We start from the raw sequence: 19,118 nt of genomic DNA on the forward strand, positions 1-19,118 counted from the left end.
GGATTGAGAGCAGCCCTGGGGGTTATTGGGGTACTGGTGGATAAAAGATTGGACACGAGCTGGTAGCATGCACTTGCAGCCCAGAAGGTCGATTGTATCTTGGGCTGCATCAAAAGGAGCATGGCCAGAAGGTCGAGGGAAGCGATTCTGCCCCTCAGCTCTGCTCTGGTGAGACCCCACCTGGAGTCCTGCATCCAGCTCTGGAGCCCTCAGTACAGGAAAGACATGGACCTGTTGGAGAGGGGGCAGAGGAGGCCACAGAAATGATCAGAGGGATGGAACAGCTCTCCTATGAGAAATGGCTGAGAGATCTGGCATTGCTCATCTTGGAGAAGAGAAGGCTCCAGGGAAACCTTACTGAGGCCTTTCAGTACTTAAAGGGGGCTTATAAGAAAGATGGGGACAGACTTTTTAGCAGGGCCTCTTGCAACAAGACAAGGGATAGTGGTTTTAAACTAAAAGAGAGGAGATTTGAGCTAGACATGAGGAAGAAATTTTTTACAATGAGGGTGGTGAAACACTGGCACAGGTTGCTCAGAGAGGTGGTAGATGCCCCATCCCTAGAAACATTCAAGGCCAGGCTGGATGGGGCTCTGAGCAACCTGATTTAGTTGAAGATGTCCCTCATTGTAGGGGGATTTGACTAGATGACCTTTGGACATCGCTTCCAACCCAAACTGTTCTATGATTATAGGAAATTTGCTGCTTTCCCCCTTCTCTATCAGTTTATTCTTGTGTCCTTCCTTCTCTTAACAGGTACTCATTTTGTCATTTAGACCTCCTCTCTTGGCCAATAATCTTTAATATTTCAGAGATTACTTCAAATAATTCTGGAATGTACACTCTCTCCTTCTGTCTTTTAAAAGATCTGACTTATCTACACATTAATTTGTTCTTTTCCCATGTTCCCTGTTCTCCTACTTCCTTGCTAAAATTAATTCCTTTTATTTGTGAAGAACGAAGCCAAAGAGGCACCAAATATCTCAAGTTCTCTCTCAGGGTACTGCAATAAATCTCTTCTTCTGCTTCCTATGTTCAGAATCAGTCATTCCTCTCTGTGTTTTGAGAGGAAATTCAGTTTCATGAGATATTTTGAGTAGTTAATTATACCATGAACCGCAGACTAGCTGACAGCTGCAATTGCTGATTATAAATCGACAGAAAAAACACAGAACTTTTGGATAACTCTGCTTGATCTGCTGCTGTTTTTTTTAACAGCAGATCTCATAAAAGCTAGTGTGTGGGCTCCATACCTATAATAGATGCAAACAGTTCTGGAGTGGAGCTCCCTGCTGCCATGAATGTGGCTCCAGCAACATCCTCACTCAAATGTAGTTTCTGGAAGAAAAGCAATAGTAATTTCAGCACTGCTGAAACTGCACAGTTCTACAGTTGCAAAGTTAGAAGCTCTCAGTTTTCTGGCCACGGTACTGTTAAAGGATGAATAGTCACTATGATACAAAATTAGACACTGCCTTTTGAGAAGGCAAATATACTTTGAGCAAGTAAAATGTTTATAACCTAATTCAGTGAAGTGTCAGGTAAAATAACCTACTTCTATACAGCTGAATAGCCAATGGTGGCTTACATGTAGCTGATAAGAGGAAAGCACCTCTGCAGATTCAAAAATACTATAAACATCTCAAATTGTTTTCATTAATTTACTTTTGGTACTCTAAATAATTCTTAGGGCTTCTAAAATTTGAAAATAAAAATCCATAACAAAAAAACAGAACCTCTGTGAATACATCTTAGAAACAGCAGGCCTGATTCTGGCTTCACTTTTCAGCCGTATTAATCAAAAGTGAATCCACTGACATAGACAAAATTAGTCCAATTAGACACAGAGAGGCCTGTGTATTGCAGACAGATCTACTTTCATGACAGTGTCTTTTAAGCCCTCATAGGATATAAATAACTTAGAGTTCTCAGACCACCAAAAACACGTGTAGCTCCACAAGTGGGCTGCATCGATTTAATACTGTGTGAAGATCTTTCCCTTGAACTATAAAGAAGGTTTTATGGAGGAGCTTTTTCCTTTTTGAGAGTCTCTAGACTGATCTTTAGTACCTTATTTTTCTTCCAAGGCTAGAAAAGTGATTAGTGGCAAAAGGACCAGTACAGAAATCCTGTCTTTTTCAGGCACCAGACAACACTTTGAGCTGATGAAAATGGCATCCTGCAGAACTTCACAAAACATAAATACGAGCCCTTACTGTACCATTCAATCTATTACCAGTCATACTGTTGCAGGAACTCAGACTTAAGTGTGCTATCTGGATTCTTCTTAGCTGTTCTGATGTTCCACAGAACGTGAGACAACAGGATCAGTGACACCTTAATTGGTACAACCCAACTCCTACAACTTAAATATGGTATATACGGTGCATGCTGAAGACAGAACATCTGACAAGGGAAAGAAAATATCCTTACTGACTATTTTACTATTATTGGTTGCCTCCCTTATTCTGTGTAACACTAATAAGAATTTAGTACATATATCCACAGGAAAATAGATTTTTTAATGAGCTACAGGAGTTTTTCACATTTTTGTTAAAAAGCAAAGGAGATTTTCATTTTGCCTTCAAAAAGGAATTAAAATCTGGTTTTGTATTCATTTTGTAGTAGTTCACCAAAGCCTTACCTAACAATATTTACACGCCCAGTATAAATTCTACCTTGTCCTGATCAACTCAATCCTACATGTAATTTTACAAGATCTTCTCAGCAATTATGTAAAGGAATTATATTTATTTACTAATTTTTGCATTAAAAATATTCTCATTCCATTTCAAACCAAGGTACATGCTTTTCTCATGCATTCTCACTTTTCTCCACTTTACACCAGGGCCACAGATGCTTGTTTTCTCCTTGCTGATACAGTGGTAGATATGTAATAAAATTTGCATAGCAAACACATTAATTTGTCTATGCATGATTTATTTTCACAAGCGACTTCTAAAACTAGGAATGCAATAATAAACCCAACTCATTCATTTGTCATATCCATCCTAACTACATGCTTCAGGTATTTAAGAGTGGGATTTGCCATCTGATCTCATTAAATCTTTCATTTTTTCACCTTGATTTTGGCCAGGGGGACCAATGTGCCCAGACCACAGGTTCATTATCTGATGGAACACTCAAATCATTTAAAAAGGATCAAGGCCAAAAAGACGACAGGAATGAACTCTAAACAATTCTGGCACAAAATGTTTGATTCTATAATATTTTCTAAATAAATTTCCAAAAGAGGAATAAAGTTCTTTAACATACCTCACATATTTTCTCTAAGGATGGAACAAAGAAGTCATCACATACTATAGCCAAAGCATAGAACATATAAAGAGCCTGTAAAGAAAATAAATTCAGGAAATAGTTCAGATTTTTCCTGTACATGAAAAGAGGAAAGAAGGCAATGCTATATTTATTCAAACTAGCAATATACACCTTCATTTTTTATTCCATTCCAAATGAAAATCCTTCTGTTGATCAACTGATGGCACAAAAACAGATTATTGAATGTAAGATTAATTTTAGAACAAGAATGTTTGACAGACCCTAGAATATGAAAGGTACCACAGTTTGACACAATAGGGTGCCACAACAGACTTCACATAACAGAAAGTAACGGGTAAGGTTTACAAAGTTACACAGCCATCATCTATAATCATCAATTATTGGACCCAAGTAATTAAACAGAAAGTAACACCATGTTGATTCAAGAGATAATCACACCTGGAATTAAGCTGACCCTGAACATGGTTCACTGCACTAAACCTCTCAGGAATGCACCTGGTTCCCTGCAAACGTGTTTCTCCCAGGGGCTTACATGGCTTTATGCGATGTGCACATGCAGTGGGTCTAATCCTGCTGGTCTCCATCAAACACAACTTCTTTTAATTTACTTTCCCTGATCTGGGAGTGGAGATCTGGAGCCCACAGGCCTTACTTGTTTTGGGTTTTTTCTACAATAAAGTATAAAACTCTACATGACATTTTCTATATTTCTTCAGGTTCGCGGGTTAGTTTGTTTGTTTTTTAAAATAACCACTGCATCTTCTGCATAGTGGCACAATAAGAAAGAAAAAGAATCAATAATCTTCCACATGATGCTTGATGTCATCAACAAAGGAATCCCAAACCCTGTTTATACAAGATGAAGTACAAACAAATACAAGTCTGTGATCCATGCGGCCAGGATTTTATCTCCAAAAGGATGAACGAGCAGGTACTGCAAATTCAGACTTGCACTATTTTCTTAAATGAATCTTAGAATCATTTAGATTGGAAAAAACCCTTAAGATCATAGAGCGGAACTGTTAACCTAACACTATGAAGTCCACCACTAAACTATGTTCCTAAGATGTTACTTTTTGAGCATTTATACTCATATAGACATATTAGAAATACTGAAATCAAAGTATTAGAGACATGTTGATATATACAGAGCTCTATTTAGTAAGGCCACTAAGATGACTAACATCTTACAAGACAAATAAAAGGAAAACAAAAATGAAGCATAGTAGAGGAAAACTTACACCAATGATGTGAAGCAGAACTCCTCCTTGCTGTCGTTCTTTATTTGTAAAGAAATCTTTAGGAAATTCATTAATAGCTGAAAGAGAAATTTACAATTAAAAAAAAAAATTACGCCATCTATAAACAGAAGACTGAAAAATAAGAATTCCTCTGTAGAAATATACGACCAAACATCAATCTATGTTCCAATTTAGTACATTGTAACTTGCAACCTCAGAATCTCTTTTCTGCTCTGTAGAAAAAACAGACAACTGATACTTATGTGTTATTAATTATCATCATTCGAGTGAAATAAACCAACCTCCACTGTACTAAGAGTTTCACATTCTTAATGCCTTATTTTTACTATCATCTCCTCTGCGTCTCCTCTAAATATATTTCTAAAGTGATAGGCACAGGCACAAAAATTCATCCTCAAATAATACTCCTGGCTTTATGTGTGCCTTGCCTGAAAAATCAAGCAATGGTTGTAACCTTCCATCAGGTTCTTAACTACAAGCTTTTACAGGGCTCTAGAGTCTTGCAAATTGTTTCACAAAGCTTAAAGAGATTTCCAGCACTTTCTCTAGAAAGTCTACTACCTAAATCTGGCCAAGGAAGGAAGGAAATAGAAATGGTAGGTGGACGATAGGAATGTGCAAAACCAGGAGTTTTGGAATTATTTCTGGGTGACAGCTGTGTGGATCTATGTTCCACACAAAGGCAACAGAGCAAAAAAAAATATTCCAGATGGTGGAGACAATGACAGCAACTAAATCAAAGGCCTGAAGAAATATATGAAATAAAAACCATCCAGATTTAGAAGACCGGGAGGGATACAGATCTACAGTGCCTCAGACAGGAGTCTGGGAAGTTCAAGGGTGAAAATTATTTCAGCCACTGGAATCCAAATGCACTGAATTATTATTCAGAAACAATGTTCCTTTCCGCAAAGAGTTGTGGACGTATGTTGACAAGATAAGCTCCAGAAGGTCCCTATGAAATTACCATAACATACTGAAACTCGCGAAGGAATCAGAGGGAATATATGATCATATTCCCCATATGCAAGTCTGCCAGTTTAAAGAAATGCATAAGAGCACAATATATTTATGCTGTTCATTCTCAATTTCAATGGCATATTTTCTTAATTACTTGATATAATTCTGCAAACAATAACCATGAACATAGAAATCAAGAATTTGAGGTATGGTTGATGTTTTTAGCGAGTAAACTTCCAACACTCTAAACCATGTTTTCATGAAATGTTTTCATGAAATGTTGCACTGTAACTCTTTGAAGATTACACTTTTTAGAGTTTCTTAAATTGGAGTTCCCAAACACACTTGAAAATCTTAGCTGCAGTGAGAGCATAATCTAGTTTCAAAGTTCTGAATGACTTCTCAACTCCTCAATCTTTGAGTTTTATATAAATATAGAAACGCCTCTTCTCATCTGTGCTACACGCACCTACATATGTTGCATACGTCTAGCTTGACAAAGACTTGGACAGTGTCTCCGTGCAAAGTTGAAAATCCCACAGCTCTGTTTTTTCCCTAGTATCTACTACATAAATGTTTTATTTCTGAGTTAATACACTGGCAACAAGCACTGTTTAAAACCTTATAGACATAAATTATACCTTCCTTCCAAAAAACAAAGTTACCATGTTATGAAATCTCTCTACGTACTCCAACCTAATATTTGAAAGCCACTATAGTTTTGATTAAAACTACTAATGGACTATAAAATATTTAGCATAAAATGGAAGTTCAACAACCATGACTGACTGCAACTCCTTTGCTGATTTTCATTAGGCTTTTCAATAAGATCGGTTCTTACCATTGTATTCTGACTGAAACTGATATCAGTACTTGACATGTTGAATAGAGCTTTCCAAAGATATAAGAGCATCTTTTATTTTACATCTCAGACAACAAAAGCTATATAAATCTATACAAAACTTTGCTTAGCTACTGCTGAATGCAATTTCCTACTCCTGGGTAAATGTTCCATTCCTCGTACTCCTTCTGTAATCACCAGTAAAAATGAAAGTAATAGTAGATATAAATATACAAATGTATCAGCGCAACAGCGCAATAATACCCCATCACTCAATGAATTATGGAATACCATTCAAGGGTGTGCAGAGTAGTTCTGTGCCTAAAGACCATCAGCACACCAGTGTTTGGCAGGACTGGCTTCAAGAAAGTAGCTCTAGGTTGCTACAGAACTCCACAGTCTTCAAGGGCCATGATTTGCACTGTAAAGAGACTTGTGACCTTATGAAACAGTCTGAAGAAATAGCACTGCCATACAAATGCAAACCGCATTGTAAATAAAAGACATTTTCCTATTGAGCCAAACACATTCAATTACTTCTAAAATTAAAATATGTGAATAAAACATCTTCCTTTCTGTTTGGTTTTCATCACTGTTATCCTCAAACAAGGAAAAGGAGAGTGGATATATGCATAAGCTGGGACAAAATTGGTTGCATTCTAGTTTTGAGACACTATGTATTTACAGTTGACATTCTTACTCATTTACTGGAAGACACTGCAGGATAATTCACAAACTACTGGTCAATATGCAGCAATCTGCAATGCTTTTATCTACAGAGAAACCTTTTAAGATGCCAGCAGAACCTTACATGCATGCAACAGCCAAGCAGGTTCCCTGTAGTAATATATAGCTATATATAGTAATATGGTAATATGTAATATAGTAAAATACAGTAATATTGTTCCCCCCATGTCGCACTCAGGAAGGAATACCCTTCTGGAGTAGTATTGGAATATCATCAAATTTAAGACTGTCTTGCCAGCTACACTAGCTGCCAAAAGCAAACTTTCTCAGAGGAGTTATTCCCTACCACATGAAGCATCGCAAAAAATTAATCAGCATCCAAAGCATGTGGTTTTAAATAAATTCTTCCTATTAACAATTAATATAAATTAAAATGATTAATAACGAAAAAGCATTAAGGAGACTTCTCCTTTGGGGGAAAAGACCCAGAGCTACTGCTGCTGGCATCTTACACAATATGGTTGTTCACTGGCTAAAATACTATGCCCACACGGACGTATTCAGGACACGCATATTATTTTTCTTACCGCATCCCCCACTTCTCCTCCATTCAAGCTGTGGCTGTGAGAATACACACACATGGGCTACAGTTTTTCACATAATCCGATGCGAAGGTTTGGAGCTCCCACCACAGGTGCTTGTGCCACCAGCACCATGCCCTTCACTGCCACCATATAGCAGAGGGAATATGTCCCTGTCCCATAACTTGGCAAAACAGATGTGTCATCTGGGAAGCTATTACCTACCTGGTAAACTCATTCAGTTGACTGTAAAATATTTCACAGTATAACATTAAAAAATGGTTAAATCAGTATAAACTGAAATTTCAAGAACCATGAATAAAAATCACTATCCTTCTAATCCTTCTAATATTACTTTACTTATTCGAAGATAATGCTAAATATGAAATCAGAAGACCAGAAAATGTCAAAGGTAAGAGCCAGAAGACAGAAATGAGCCCAGGCACTTGATCGCCAAGCAAAATCAAACCAGCTTCACTGCAAACTATCTTGCTTCATACATTGTCTGGTGATGTAGTATTCATAATAAATAACTACTTGTAATAAATATCTGCTTGCTTCACAGAGGTAATTTTAAATTAATTAAGACAGCTTTTCTCAAAGATAACGCTCCTCTCTACACAGAACTCATGGTGTGCAATTTTTCTCACACAGAGACACAACAAAATCTTCTTTAAAAGTCAGGGAAATGAAGCAAGGCTCTGGAGCTTGGTGAGATTTCCTCCTTAATGAAATGGCCACATGCCAGTGAGTTCCAAGGTAAAGTTGGGAGTTTTTCAGTGTAAGTATTTTCTGTCTTTATGGCTTTATTATCCAGATAATCACAGGTTTTGTATAATTGTCATGTGTAAATTCTGTATACCTTATCTACATGCACTGTGGTTTTAACATTTTAAACAAAGATTTGTTTTTCTTACCTACTGCTATGCTAACCTGGTTGCTCAGGAAAAAGCTGTTTGGATTCCCTTGGCTCCCAGCTTAGGCCTGAGAATCAACAGCACTTATCTGAGGGGAGCAGTGGCATTCCCCTCTCTGGATGAGCTGACAGAGGGGATGTGACATTATCATGGAGTTCGAGAGAGTACGGTCTGCCTTTATGGTACAATCTGATGTGTGTGCACAGTTGGGCACCGCTCTGCTTCACACAGAGATATTTGCTCATGTATGGGAGACAGAGCTATCTGGCAGCCAGAGTGGGAGCTACATCTCCTCAGTTTGTACTGAAAAGAGACAGAACAGATGGGAGAAGGAGATGAAATGAAGAGGAGTACATCTAATGGGGTTAACCTTTGCCAAAACAAAAAAGGAGGGGAACACACACCAATCATCTCAAAATCAACTAGAAATACAGAAATATTTATGCTGCTGCTACTGTTGCAAATCCATGGCTCCTGCAGCTCATCTTATCAAGCACAGATTTATTGAGGGGGAAGGGAGGGCACCAAGAAAGCCAAGTCTACATTGGAACTGTCATAATTCTGTAGCTCATTCCCTCTCCTTAATCACGAAATGAGTGGGGAAATAAAAGCAGCTTATCCAGCCACGACTCAGAGGTGGCACCACCACCTTTTTCTCTGAGTGATGGAAACAAAAAAAAATCCTTGATTATGCCATGACAGAAAGGATGATTCACCTTTGATAAAAAGCTCTGGCTGAGCTGTCTGTGCTTAAAGAGCTACACAAGGTATGCAAACAGCATGTCTGAGAACAGAACACAATAGCAGCTGCACAGCTTAAGCTGTCTGCATGGCCCTGGAGTGAAGATCTATATGCAGCAGCTGGGGTAACCCCGGCATGTCAGTGACACCTGCCTGGACTTAGGCTGTTACCAGATTACTGCTGGGGTACCATCAGAGCATTGTTCCCATATGCCCTATCTATACTGTGATAGGCAGTCTGCCAATGCAGTTAAGTTTCAAAATCTCCTAAGCCTTACAGGACCTCTCAACAATCACGTGGATCTGTGGTTTTATAACCTGCCTCGACATGTGATTTCTTCACCTTATCAGCAGTTGATTTACTCAAGGAGGCAACAAACATGCCAACTCTTAATACCTGCTAAGCATTCGAGCCTGTTACAACTCTTAAATTTCTCATCATAGTGAGAATGGAGCTGTAGCTCTTTGAAAGGACACATGCAGTCAGCTCCACTCCACCTCTGCAGGAAGAGGTTTAGGCAAATGATGGACACAGAAGCCCACTTCTCCTTTTAATGCCTGTATCTTGTTCCTCTGCCCGTGTTCCTCTGTCCCCTCAGGACGTGTTACATCTACAGATTGCGATACCTACCCCTTTGCCCTGGCATTCAGGGGTTGTTGATCATTAGACTCACCCATGGCAGAGGTATAAAAGACAGACAGAATGACACACTTCCACTTTTACTCCCTCTATAATCATATTCACAAGTCAGCTTGAGTATTTCACACAGAATCACAGAATGTTAGGGATTGGAAGGGACCTCGAAAGATCTTCTAGTCCAATCCTCTGGCCAGAGCAGGAACACCCAGATGAGGTTACACAGGAAGGCGTCCAGGTGGGTTTTGCATGTCATTTCAAAAATTGTGTCATTTGTTTAAGCACTGCAAGCAGGTAGGCACCTGCTTTAGGTACCTGTGTACTTTGTGGACTTCTGCTTATCTGCAATTCCCTTTTCACACTGCAGAGCCTCATGTTCCCAAGGCCTGGTTTTGCATTCATGCACATGTATTTGTGCCTCAGTGACAGCAAAATCCTCACTGTGTGCAGAAATGAGTTCTTTCTACCTATCAAGCAAAAGCATGCATCGCTACCTGGTGTCAGCAGTAAAATGTGAGCAGTTTGTGCATCAAGAGTTGAACTTGCAAGAGCCTTCACAGTACTGCAACTTGCACTAGTGTATAGTTCTGCACTAATATAATCACTTAGAATATTTGAGTGAAAGCCAAAAAGGATCACTTCTTCCAACCATGTCTCCCTGAATGCAGGGGTCCTTTATCAGCTGAGTTGCAATGAATGGGATAAGGATGCGTTAGAATCACCCTTGCTTTCAAAACATTTGTGGCTTTGGCTTATACTGTTCTTCAAAATCAGTGCACTGGAAAGATTTTTTACAGAAAGAACGCTGGCTACTTTGAAAACAATAGCAATGAGAGAAATTCCCCCCCATATAATACACTCATTTGATCCTCTTGTGTAACCTGTGCACTGTCAGCATTGTAACATCAACCGCGGACTTTAGAAAAAGAGAGCAAGGTTGCTTTTGCTCATAAAAAAGTATTGACTTGTTTTAATCATGTATTTCAGCACTAACACTGGAAACAACATCAACCTAAAGATTATATTATCACAGTGAAAGTAGTTTACTCATATATAAAATTTGTCATATGAAAGTCCTCCTTTTAAATACTACTTCCCGAATTAGATGTAATAAATATTAGTCATTAGAAAATCATAAATGTGCCATAGTACCTTAGAGCTATGGTTTTTTTACAGAATTACAGAAAGCCTAAATTAATTTTAAGAAAAAATCCCATAAATCCCAAATTTTAAAATAACCCTTTCTAACACCACAGGCTAACATGCCCTTAACTCTGAATTGACAGTGGAGAAATATGGTATACTCAGCAAGTGACTTTACACAAGAAAGCTGGTAACTTAAAAATCTTACAAGCACCAAAGAAGAAAAAAAAAAAAAAGAAAAAAAAAGAACAATTCACTGATAATCCTGGCTGCCATCCGGAAAAAATAAGAATTACCAAGCTTTAAGCTCCCATTCTCATTAGACAGCTGTTTCCGGTTTTCTGTAGCAGGATGACATGTAGATTTTTCCTCAAATACTCAGTTGAGCTTCTGCTGGATACTGATCTAGGCACCAGTGTAAAAGCAAATCAGGAATGGGCAATTCAAAGAAACACACGTTTACTCGAAAAATTCTGCAGGGAGGTTCCTTTAGAGATAATTCTTTAGTAAACTGTTGTCATGGGTTATACTACCTAGACAGCAAGAGAGTATCCAAATGAAGTGCAATGAAATACCACCTAACTTCTTTGAGGGACATTTATACATCAGTGTAATGCTGCATGATGCCAAAGTTCAAGTTTTCTATTTGCAGGCAAGGTATCACATGGCAGGACTCACAGTAAGCATCCTCCTCCATTGCCCTCACCTCAGAAACAATAGAATTATGAGCAAATTTTATCCCTGTGGTATATTGATTCAATTTGCATCATTGAACCAAAAGAGGACTGCCAAATGTGATTATCTGTGTAACGGGAAGTGGCAGCTTACGAAGCAAATGACTGTCTCAACTCTTAACTATTAAATCCATTTAATATACGTATCATAAAGGATGGTGTATTAATGAAATAGCCTTCAAATCTGCCATTCCATGAGTATGGAATTATGAGAATATAACAAGACTAGATTAGCTACAATAAAGATAACATTAATACCTTATTAAACCCCGGACTTATACTTAATTTACTTTCTCTTTTATAAAAAAGAAAAGTATTTGCACTCATTAAGGCAATGTCAAACAATCAAATAAAAATACATTAACAATTATCTGTCAACAAAAAGAAAATCAAAAAGGCATGATGAAATCTCATCTCCTGATCTAGGGAGTCAGTGATGACACATGGATGCACAACTACCACAGAGCATGGGGAAGCATCGGTATATCGGAGTGCAGCATTTCACATGTACTGGGCTTTGTGTTAATGGTTTTAATGTCCTCAAGATTAACTCTAAAAGGTCCCTAAGGTTTGGGAGCATGGATTTTTTTTTTCTCCCTGGCTGTCAGCTGATATGTTACCTAGAAACTGCAAAGTAGTGGGTTCCATAGAAGACAAGCAGAACCTGCCTGCAACACCTATAATATGATCCAGGATCTCAGTACAGCTATCAAACTGTGCAGTCCACTCAAATTAACTAAGAATGGGGACAGGAACATTTCTAAATCAGTGCTGAACAGAGGTGAAATTACCGACACCTAGTTTTATTACAGTCTAAGAACATCTTACGTTAAAAGATTTGATTTAGTGTAGTGCAGTGCCCTAAACCTACCTCCATTTGACAGCTCTCCAGTGTTTATGTGAAATAAGCTGTTGGTCTCAGTGATCAGACACAAAATTTCTGAACTCTGATAACATCTTCCATTATTATGGTACCGATTTTCCACTAAGCACAGGTGTATTCTTCAAAATCCCATCCAAGGACACCATCTTTTTTATTTTACACCTCAGATTCCCAAACCAGGATACTAAAACATTTTTCACCTTCCCCCCTTTTATACTTACTGTCTCGTTCTGCCTCAGCTGTGTTTACACTACTCCGAGCCAAGGCTGCCAAAATAGTTCAAACACTAGCAGGGTCCAGCACTGGTGCAGCTTATTCAGATGTGTCATTTCCCAGCTTAGGGTGAATAATATGGTTCATTCTTCATGCAGGACTGAATAATAATTGTGGAATAACATGAACAGGTTGAAATTGCACTACAATAACTTGTGATTGTTCTGTGAATTAACCACAGACATCAGTCACAATAAAAAATTGTGTCTTCTACATGGAATTTCCCTCTGGTTTCTTACTTCAAGCTTCACACATTTGACCTTCCCCCTCCCCATTACTTTTCTCTCATTTTTGCTTCTGAAAATTGATGGTTTCTATGGTCAACAGCCTCTTGCTTCATTCGAGGGAGGGATCCCTCTGGCTATGCAGGGTTTTGGACTCAACTTGGCTGTGTTCTTTTCAAATACAGCAGAAAGCGATATCCCTGGCAAGAACAATACCTGACAGGAAAAAAACTATTGGAAAAGGGATAATGACTGGATGAGCTATCAATACTGTGACTTACATAAGAAAGCGCAGTTAAAACGTCAGGTAATTTTGTATCCCAACCAAAAAAAAGAACCATTCTTCCTGTTTTTCACAGGCTGGAAAATCAAACATCTCTTGAGTTCTATGAGTTTTTGGTATTATCACCTCAAGCTCAAGAAAGTCTTGGGTTTTTGTTTGTTTTGTTTGTTTCTTTGTGGGTTGTTTGTTTGGGGTTTTGTTTGGTTAGTTGCTGTTGACTTGGATTTTTGTTTGGTTTTTGGTTTGGTCTTGTTTTTTGTTTGTTTGTGGGGGTTTTTGTGGTTTTGTTTGTTTTGTGTGTGTGTGTTGGGTTTTTTTTCCTCCCAGTCAGACTTTAAAACCTCTTCCAGAACTAAAGGATGGAAAGCATTTATGCTAGTTGTTCAGCCTATCTATTCTTAAAGTCAGTCTGTTCACCTCTACGCACAAGGCCAGAAATCTGCTGCCAAGGAGGGGCTGCACTGTCTGCAACGTCAGTGGGGGATTTCACTACAAATCTATTCGTAAGCTGTATAGCCAGGGAAAATGACAGCCTGGTTTCAATACCAGAGGGCTTTGAAAATCAACCAGGCAAGCTGTCACACTTCTGAAAAGATTATGAAAAGTGTAACTTCATTTTAAGACACTGTAGACTAGTAACCCTCTTTGAAAGAACACACTCCATTTGGCACAAAAGAATGATGTTTTTCCAAAACGTGGGTTATAAATCCCCAGTTTTGTTACTGAATCTACACTGGAGCTGCTTTTGTATATACTGTTGCTGTATTATGCCTAATGAACAGCTTGACAATCAGAGCAGACCACTGCCTCCTACTTTGTTCCCAAAATGACTCTTTCAGCAGGTGTACGAGGAACAACCACCACAGAAGTTGTCCTTGACAGATTTCCCTACACTGCAGAATTTCATAGCTGAATCTCTTTTCTGTGCTGCTTGAATATGCCAGCAAGAGGGATCCATTAAGTGAATCTGGCCCCAGGTTGAGGTCTCCTTCTCTGAACATTTGAAGAGTTCGACTGGCAGATGACACTCATTTCAAAACTGGGATGTATTATTATTCCATAGATGCCATGTGACAGTGGGATCAAAACTGCTTTTCAAAGACAAAAAGAAAAGCTGGCTACCAGTGACAGAGCTAATAGAAAGACAATCACATTTATGAATAGATCTAGATAGAGTTGCAGGAAATAGCAGTTTTCCTTAGCAAATATCACTGATACTGTTTAATGAATACCTGTGCTTGCAAGCTGACTGTAAAAGTATTTTTCTATATAACCAAATTCCTTCTTCCTGGGCTTCTTCAGTGAATAAAATAATGCGTTACTACCTTCTTATATCTGCTGGAGATAGACCTCAAATAACACAGAATACGAGGCTATTTCTACATGCTCAGTAGATGCGACAACCACATTCAAGCTGCGAAACGACTGGCAAAATTTGACTTGATCAAATTCAGACCACAGATTAAGTCTGAACTGCTGGTAGCTAGAAAAGCTACCGGGTTACCTGAAAACCAAACAGATGAAATGTAGAAAACACTGAGAAGGAAGAAACAAGCAACCACAAGAGCTGCCAGAGCAGCTATCTTTCAGAATAGAAGTGCACTTTAAATGAAACTCTGCTATTGTGCCTTCAGCACGGTTAATGTATAATAATAGGCTTTTGAATCCCTTCTACTTCAGCAAAAGCTGCAGTACAGTTCATTTAAAAGCAGCTGTATTGGCACACGCCATTCTTTTTCCCCAAATACATGGAAAAGGAAATGAAATTCAATATTTAAAATATATGTATTTTTACTGTGTTTTGATACCAAATCCATATAGGGATTTTAACCATCCAGGAAAACAGTGTTAGGCTCCAAGTTGAAACAGCACAAAAACTATAGATGACATCTTCTACAATGCTAAAATTAAATAAATTGATTTTCTAGAAAAAAATGGGCATGAGGTAGCAGAGCAACAGTAGACTTTAAGTCAGGCTTACAGAGACCAAGTAGAGAAAGGCATAAAATGAAGTTAGGCATGGGTACTGTTTGAACTTTCTTTACTCACAAGTTTTTCTTCATGGATATAGAAAGGAAAGTGCTGGAAGGCAGCAGTAAAAAGACCTACTCAAACATTTATTCCACCCCTGCCAACTCAGGGTTGTCTCCAATAGTGAGTTTTCTCCAAAAAGCCCCATCAATCAAGAGTGAACAGGTTAAATACAAAGACACAAAAATAAGGCAGAGGAAGGCCCTCAAAGCTGTTCATTAGGGGACCTTTCTGAGGCCAGAATTCCCAAAAGGGTTCAGCACAGGCAAGCCAAGATTTTCACACAACTCAGCTCACCACAGACACCATGCCCAGCCCTTATAAAAATCAGGCTGCTGATGCCACATGCTGAGATCAGCTGATTAGTTCTCTGAATTTTGCTTTTATTTTGGAAGGAAGCTGAATTTTGAAAAATTGTTTCAAGTTGCACATATTAAGCTCTCAAAAAAAATTATAAAAAACCACTGGATCTATAATCAAGTCAGGTTTTGGACCCAAGTATTTAGGATAATTTTTTGTTCCATGTACCACTTGGTGCTTTGAAAAACTCATTTTCATATGGACAAACAGAAGTACAATAATTTCTCCCTGTGAGCCATGCCAACATGGTATAGCCAATTCTCATTACTTTGTTGTAAACCATGTGATATTTGTTTTTTACTGTTCCTGAAGCCATGGTCCTGGAATCATGCAATTATGTGAGAACATCAGCTTTCACTTGAAACAAAAAATCTGCTTCTAGCCTTTGTGTTTGTGGAAGAAAGCCCAAGCCCAAAAATCTAAAACACTTACGAAGCCTAGAAGACAAACAAAAAAGAGACCCAGACTCGTTGTTTATCTTTTAAATAAACATCACAGTTTTGCAGGGCCAGGTTTCCATTTTTTGAACACACATCGTTACTTCTCAGTTCATATGCTTTAGCTCAATCACAAATATATGCACATTCCAGCGGGCGGTTTCTGCCTGATACAAAACGATGCCAACTTGTTTCTTACACCATAGGCTAAAGCCTACTTCACCTTTTCCACACAAGTAATCCCATCTAAGGAATCCAAGATGTAACGCTCCAGGTCCCAAGTTATGATTCATTTACTACATAAATAATTTTTCAAATGGCAGATTTGTACAATTCTCTGCTGTTTTTCCCTAGACAATATCCTTAAGGCATTTTCTCCTTACTCTAGAAATTCAATAAGGAGCTGTAAATACTACTGGAGTACTTCAAGAATGATCTCTTTTCAGTACTACCCACTACTATGCACTTCAGCAGCCTCATAGCAAAATATGAAATCTGGTAAGTAAAAACCAGCTGCTTAAAAGATTTGGAGACTTCCACATATTTAGCATTGTCTTGAGCAGCACTTAAGATTTGAGGGAGTGAAAGTGATTTTTTTTCCTATGTGCATAGTCATTATTCCAGAATAAAAGCGATCTTAACCCAGAATAGAGGCATACAGCAGGCGAGTCCACTGCTGGAAGGTAAAAATATAAACATTACAATAATTCCACAACCCAAATTTACAATCCTTCTCACAATGTCTTCATCCATATGAAATCCTATTTCATGATTATTAAGTATCTGCAAATGAATGTTGCAATGAATCTCATACTAATTAACATAAAGGAGAGACAATCTTCACTTTGAGCATACACAAAACTGAGTACAAGGCTAGAGGCCACAGAAGTGAAAAGAGCAAAAGGAAAGAAAAGAGGGAAAACATGTATGTTGATTTAGCAATGTCACAGTCCAGTCATGAAAGACTAATTTATAGGGGTTTTCTAGGTATTTCTCCATGACTGCAAAAATACTCCAGTTGTAAGTTTGGAGTGTTGCTTTCCGAAAACAAGCATCACACTGTCACAACCCTGCGTGCACGTGCTCTGTCTGACACCACGTCAGAGAGCAGCACTTCTCGTGCCAAAGCAGCCATCAGAGGTGCAAATCACCTAACGAGTGCTAGCAGATTTCATTTTAATTTATTTCGAAACTTCATTTGTTGACCAGCAAATTGATGAAAGCGGTACCTGAGCTCTCTCCAGCTTACTCTGTACTGGTTTACTACACAGCATGCATACAGACTGTGGGGTAACCCTCAGCAGAAAGGCCCAAACCAGCACGAACAGAAATGTATTTGTATCCAATGGACACTTGCACTGGGCTCAACAGGAACCAAACTACACTGTCTGGCCTTGAGAGGCAAGAAAGGTACATTTATCTATTATTATAATATTGATCCCATTTCAATTATACTTCTTGGTTTTTTTAGTCAGGCATCTATTTAAGTACTCTTAAATATACATCATAGTACTCCTATGATGATCTTATCTAAAAAGTCACCATGCAAAGATACATTTGCCTTTGGAGTTTACTGAAGACAGTTCAATCTATAACTAAACAGCAAAACTACATTTTACTAGACTACAGTACTATTTGCACTGAGGAATAATTATAAGGAATTATCACTGGTAGGCAAAACAAAATCCTACATATTGAGAAACACATTTTGACATTTTAGCCATTCATTATAACCAATGGCACCAATGACCTTTCCTAATGTATTCACACAAGTAATATCACCAGAAGTCCAGTTCATGCAGCTACTATAAAAACAGCACAGACACAATAAAGCTGAGGGAAAATTACTGAGACATCTATGTCAGATCAGGCTCCTTATTCCCGTTTGTAATCTAGGCATTGTGGGCACTATTGCCTCGCTAACTGCCTGGTGAACCAGTGACAGCCCTGCATAGACATGATCTGAATTACTTTGGCACTCTTAAAATGTGATGCCAAAAGAGCTGCCACACCTAAGACAAATTCCTCATAGAAAGGAATTGGAATATAACTCCTTAAGGAAGCAAGGGTAATGTCGGAGTATTAGAGAATTCCAGCCGTACACAGTAACGTACGCTGGTAATATCCCAAGCTAAGCCTTGCCCTTTTACCCATGGAGTGCTGTGGCAGTTAGGAATGTGATCACCAGACTGAAATAAACTCAATTATTTGTGGAAATATTTGGAACACAGGAGATCATCAGAGGATTCAAAGACACAAGTGGTGTTTCACACTGGAAGAGGTCTGCTCTGGTTTTGGGATGAAGCACACCACACTTAAGACTGGCCTGAGAATGGTGAAAGTGTAAGGAAATGACAGATTCTGACATGTGCAGTAATAACTGTAGACCTTTACAAATACCAGCAATGTATAGTAACGACACAGGGCTGCAGCCAAGGAAGGGTGATGAGGTACTATCCACAGGGCTCCCCTGCCACCACATCAAGTGGGAAGAAATTTGTTTGAAAAGTAAAAGCAGGCACATCTTCCAAGAAAAGGAGGATGGCACAGCTGTGCCGGCAGGCTGAGGGGGTGTCAGTGGCAGCTGGAAGAAGCTGAGGAGGAGGTGGTGATTGTCTAAAATTAACATTTAAAGCAGGAACAGTGTACCCATGAATAACTGACATGAACAATCACAAGAAAATTTGAATCTTTCCTACTAATAAGGGCTGTCACATAAAGGCATCAGAACATTGACTAACCTTCGGTGAATAAAGCCCTGTTCAAAGCAGTGACAGCAAGAGCACTGTAGAAAAACTAAATATAGGATACAGAATAACGCTAA

General features: G+C 38.6%; 1 protein-coding gene across 1 annotated transcript in view; it reads right to left on the reverse strand.

Moving 5' to 3' along the window:
* Positions 1 to 19,118, reverse strand: part of SLC24A4 (solute carrier family 24 member 4) — an 88,975-nt gene that overhangs the window by 32,392 nt on the left and 37,465 nt on the right. The window contains exons 3-5 of the mRNA XM_065635788.1: positions 4,542 to 4,618; positions 3,277 to 3,351; positions 1,254 to 1,338 (exon numbers count right to left, since the gene is read on the reverse strand). Coding sequence (XP_065491860.1) covers positions 1,254 to 1,338; positions 3,277 to 3,351; positions 4,542 to 4,618 — 237 coding nt within the window. The remainder of the gene's footprint in view (positions 1 to 1,253; positions 1,339 to 3,276; positions 3,352 to 4,541; positions 4,619 to 19,118) is intronic.

Source organism: Caloenas nicobarica, chromosome 5 (assembly GCF_036013445.1).
Source record: "Caloenas nicobarica isolate bCalNic1 chromosome 5, bCalNic1.hap1, whole genome shotgun sequence".
Lineage (NCBI taxonomy): Eukaryota > Metazoa > Chordata > Aves > Columbiformes > Columbidae > Caloenas > Caloenas nicobarica.